Source organism: Conger conger, chromosome 13 (assembly GCF_963514075.1).
Source record: "Conger conger chromosome 13, fConCon1.1, whole genome shotgun sequence".
Lineage (NCBI taxonomy): Eukaryota > Metazoa > Chordata > Actinopteri > Anguilliformes > Congridae > Conger > Conger conger.
The window spans coordinates 23634413-23639468 of record NC_083772.1 but is presented as its reverse complement, the minus strand read 5'-3'; the positions used below and the strand labels follow the sequence as shown (position 1 = coordinate 23639468).

The 5056-nt window shown below is 39.2% G+C and overlaps 1 protein-coding gene across 3 annotated transcripts; it reads left to right on the top strand.

Annotated features, from left to right (window-relative positions):
- Positions 1–342: 342 nt before the first annotated feature.
- Positions 343–5054, top strand: LOC133108457 (V-set and transmembrane domain-containing protein 5). Of its 3 annotated transcripts, none has more exons than XR_009704656.1 (5): positions 343–579; positions 2723–3049; positions 3273–3416; positions 3677–3807; positions 3970–5054. XR_009704656.1 is itself a non-coding variant. In XM_061217999.1 (4 exons), exons 1-4 carry the CDS (start codon positions 501–503, stop codon positions 3706–3708), a joined length of 582 nt encoding a protein of 193 aa, XP_061073983.1. In that variant the 5' UTR covers positions 343–500; the 3' UTR covers positions 3709–5054. The 3 variants fall into 3 exon arrangements, 1 of the variants encoding a protein (XP_061073983.1); XR_009704655.1 differs by having other exon boundaries at positions 344–579; positions 3926–5054; XM_061217999.1 differs by having other exon boundaries at positions 3677–5054.
- The last annotated feature ends 2 nt before the right edge of the window (positions 5055–5056 follow it).

Here is a 5056-nt window from a genome sequence, read left to right as displayed (position 1 = left end):
GTCATTCCACTTTTCTTTTGTAAATACAGGCATAATAAGCGATTTGGCTATATACACCAACACTGGTTCACTTGTAGATTATATCATCGTAAAACATTTCATGTAGCGGCACAGGAACATTCTCCAGCTGTAATTCATGTGTTTATCAAGAAATATCAGCAACACTGTCAGATATTATAAATCTTAGGACTAAATAAGCAAGCATGTAATTGGCTGACAAACAAAGGAGCAGCCACTTTCTGTCTGACGGAGCAGATGGGTGTGTGCTTGAGTGTTTCAGGTTGTTCACCTTTTGCGGGCCCCTCCCACTCTTCTCCCACAGTCTGTGTCACTGTTTACACAGGTATCTCCCGGAAAACCTGTCTGATCAGTGCCTGCACTGGCTAAGGCATGTGCGAAATCAGTCCACGGACGGAAGGGAAGGGGGAAACGGCGGCGGACCCTGACAGAATGACCTGGTAGATATTCCATGCGATTGATTAGATGGACCTAGGATTCTAATGTGGCCTCTGACGAACTGGAACACCCACACGACCATTCCTCTCCTTGCGGTGCTGTTCACTGGCTTGTGCTGCTTAAGTAAGTGAGTGTGTGTGAAAACACAGAGCCTCGATCAATAGTCAACTGTTAACTGCAGTCTTTCAGTCTTGAAGATAGTTCTGGAGGGTGTGAGTGAAAAGAAATGTTACACATTTCCTCCTTTTAGCAATATAGGACTGTTTATAGATGAAGGAAGTAAAGCTATTCTCTGTGAGAGTCATAAGCCAACCACCATTTTGAAAGGAAGCTGCAGTTTTAAGCACTAGATTCAGTGCTAACAATCAGTATGTCAGGAGAGGAGGCTGAGAACTATCGGAGGCTCGCATGTTGAAATTAAATGTTTTGGTGATAAATTCAGGCTTTTTTTACTTCAGAACAAAGTCAAAGAACTGGTCGATCCAGCTTACTTCACCAGTTCCCACTCAGTATTTACCAATAATAGGATGTGATGAATAAAATCTTGCTGGAGCAAGTTGACATGCTTACATTCATTTATTACAGTAATCATATCAGAACATCATATGGATATTTTAAAAGATTTTTGTTCACTTGATTTTAGGTTAGAATTTTAAATGGACACACAAAATAACAAAATAAGGATGGGACACTATGTATGAGAACTTGGAATGCTACACACTGTCTGATTCAGATTCAGATTTGTGTTGGGGAAGCTACTTTCAAAAAATAATTGAATACTTCAATTCAAATTGTTGTGTTTAATGACATATTCACTGAGCAGCCAATTCATCTTCAAGCTTAATATTTGCCTGTACCTTCTCCAAATGTTTTTTGGGGTTAGATGCTGTGTTTCTGGCTGGAGGGGTTTGCGAAATTGTATATTACGATAATGTTCTTGCCTTTTCATTGATGAAATGAATGTTTCCACTTGGAGAATGAACTGGCAATTTCTCTGATTTGATGACTGAAAATGATTATTTTTTGTGGTTCTTTGTGGATTCTTTTTCCAGGCACGTACCTGGCAGTGCATGCAAATTAATTAGACCAATTAGAAAAAACAAATAAAACCGTTTCTGATGGTAGAGTAATGCATTAGTAACTGTAATAATATTCCCAGATATTATGGCAACCATTTATTAACAGTAACTAATTATGTTACTCATAATGTATACTAATATTACTGTTTGCGTTACTGAAGTAATGTTTCATCCCTAACACTGGTGTAGGGATAAAATGCACTACGTTTAGAGAATACAAGTAACATTTTTTTCCACTTTTCCTATTTTCCTGTAATATATATTTGTGCCATGATGTGTATCCGATCTACGACCACAAATGGAAGGGACTTGAGTCCGATATGAAATATGATTTTTTTTGTGTTCAGGCTTGGTATGAGTTAATCAGTGTTCTTTGGGTTAATGTTCAACGTGAACTGGAAGTATTAAAAATCAGGACCTACAGTCTGTGATTATAGTTGCCAAAAGGAAACAATGTATAGTTGTCATGTAATTTTCTGATAAAAGTGCAGATGATGGTGTTTCCAGGGATTCTTCACTTGGAAACACCATCCTGGACAGAATTATCACCAGCTGAAAGCTTACGGGAGGGAGAAACTCTGTTCCTGGAGATCTACTGTCCTGTAGGTTTTCACTCCAACCCTAACAAAGCCCACCTCATTCAACTGCTGCAGATCTTTTTTAATAGAATCAGCAGTGCAAATTAGGGCTGAAATGAAAATCTACAGGACGGTAGATCTCCAGCAACAGGGTTAGGCAGCCCTGGCTTAAGGGATAGGCTTGGAACACAGCCACGATCTTGATCTGGTCTCAGCACAATGATACTTTCATTCAACATGTGTGAGCCTGACACTTGTGGCACCTATAAAGAATGTTCTGGCTCCCCCCAGGAGCTAGATATACTTGCAAAAAAACCTGGCAAGCCAAGTTATCCATTACATCGCTGTACATTAGTGAATTATCTTATGAATATTCAGAGAAATCCAATACAGGTAAATCATTGGTTTTTACAACCCTAGCTCGTCCCTAGCTCCTTCAATGCTCAGAGGAGCACAACATGTACTTCCACTTCTGAAACAAGTACAATACCTATTACATGCCTTCAATGCTTTTGAGGTTTGACACAATCAATATTAAATGCATTCTAAATTGTAGGTAACATAATGAGCCTTACCAATTTTTTGTATCTCTATGTTTCTATCTGGCAGCCCAAGCAATTACTATAACAGCTCCGGAATACAGTCTCATCAAGTCAGTGCAGGAGGATGTGCTCATCTCTGTGGGGATTGCATGTAGTGAAACACCGACGATCGAGTGGACATTCATGTCTTCAAGCAGCAGGCGGGACGTTGCAGTCTGGCAGCCAGGAGTGCACAGCAACATATCAGAGTATTATGAGGACAGGCTGAAAACGCATAATAATGGATCGATAACACTTTTGGACCTGCGTCTGGCGGACTCTGGTGTCTATATACTAACAGTGAGTGAACCCACTGGACATAGCAAAGGCTCAACCATCATATTGAAGGTCACAGGTAAGAAATACATCTCTGATACCACTATCATTGACTACTACCATTCTTTGTCAAATTCACAATTAAAGACAACTGTGTTTAGTAAGCATACATGAAAAATGTACATGATTAAAATAGATGTACTTTATTAGCTAAATGAGCTTATAACCCAGTGAGGACTTCATGTCTGCAAATGTTGTATGCCTGTTCTAAACACCATGTTTCCTCATTTTGGGATCCACAGAAGTCCTCTATGAGGACTTGCAGTATTTAGCCGTCTTTGTCACTGTCCTGGGGGGCATTGCTGGTTTCCTAATGCTATCCATGTGGCTTCTGGACAAAGTTTACAGGCGGGTTAAAACATGGAGGCAAATGAGAAAACAGCCAGGTAACAAAGCTGCATTTACCTATATTTTTTGCTATGCTGGAAATTCTCACATTAAAGACATACCTTTTCTATGTGCATGGGCTATACTATTGTAATCAGCATGCCATGGTGCATAGGCCTCAATAAGTTAAATAAAATAAAAATAGTCAAATAATAGTTTAAACCTATGTCAATGAATAAATAAATATTGAATATTAAATAACACATTCAATATTGATTTCATATACATACAGTAAACCTGCATACACATTTCTTTGCAGAACATGATGAAACGGAGCTGCAGCCTCTCTGAACAGAGAGCACTAAAGCCAGAAATGAAATCCAAGCTTCTGTACGAAAGAACATCAGTAAATTGCAGGGAATAAAGACCTACAAGATACCAGGGCCTCAGGTGCTTGGACCTTACCCATCCCCTTCACATTCATAACAAGTCACTTTACCCAACACACAAACTACCACCTGTCTGTTTTAACTGGACTCATCTAACCATTTTAATATTGTGTTTAAAGAAACTTCTACTGATGGCTCTCTTGGTCTAACACTCTTGGGGCAGACAAACAAGTTGATGCAAGAGTGATCCAGCTGATGATTGACTGCCAGGAGACTCATGGTCTAGGTCAGACCTGCACCGCACCTGATCTCTACAGGACTTAAGTAGGGCTGAAAGGAGTGAAAGGAATGGTATTTCCTTATCCACATGCTGGGAACACCATCACTTGTCTCAAAGTCACTCTCATTCTTATTGGGTAAAATCAAATTCACTTAGGACATGTTCCTATGGACCGGAAAATTACTGAAAAGGGGACATCATCTTCAAAATGTGTGGCAAAGAAGTTAAAAGATCTTGACATTGTACTTGTATGTATATTATGTACAGATGTTCTTGTTGATAATGTGCTGTGTAACCTGTTCAAATGTTTTAAGAAAATACCTCTGGTTAATATTATGAAGACGCACAGGTGAACTGACATTGCATGGATGTTCGTAGAACCTATTAAATTTGCTTCTGGAGTCACTGTGGTGGTACATGCACCTGTGTAGAAGCATGTGACCAATGCACATGACTGCAGGCAAAGTATCCATTTAATACTCTATAGTGTGCAGAACTACAATAAAGCTAGCTTAAATAAAATGAGAACATAAGCCACAGGAGACCACTTATTTTACATTAATAGTGTAAAAGTTACATTAAGAGTGTTTTCTGAGTGAGCAGAGTGGGTTTGAAATGCAGGATCCATTGACTTTTGACTGAATACAGTGTTGCCCCTTCCATGTGCTACATGATTAGCAGGGGAAGGCAGTTTCAGAGGGAACACCTTAATTGATAAAACCAATCAAAAAAAATCTATCTCCACCCTATCCAGAAAGCCAACCGTTGTCATGGGGCTCACTTTAACTAAAGTGACACCCTAATTCTTTGGAAACTGCCTTTGCAAATAAATCTACTACCACATCAAGGTCATTCCTGAGCCAGCTTCAGCTTTTATCTGGCGTTTGTAACGCTTGTACAGAGAAACTATTAAATGGCTTGCTATTGTTCACCTTTAATGGGCTCTTTTACTTATTGCCTATATGTAACCAGTTTCGGCCACAAGGCATACATTTTATGGAAGAAATAAAATAACTGAAGCAACTAAATA

Coding starts and splice junctions, on each gene's coding strand:
- LOC133108457 (XM_061217999.1), top strand. CDS start 501: ATGTGGCCTCTGACGAACTGGAACACCCACACGACCATTCCTCTCCTT. Junction 580..2,722: donor CACTGGCTTGTGCTGCTTAA/GTAAGTGAGTGT, acceptor TCTATCTGGCAG/CCCAAGCAATTACTATAACA. Junction 3,050..3,272: donor CATCATATTGAAGGTCACAG/GTAAGAAATACA, acceptor TGGGATCCACAG/AAGTCCTCTATGAGGACTTG.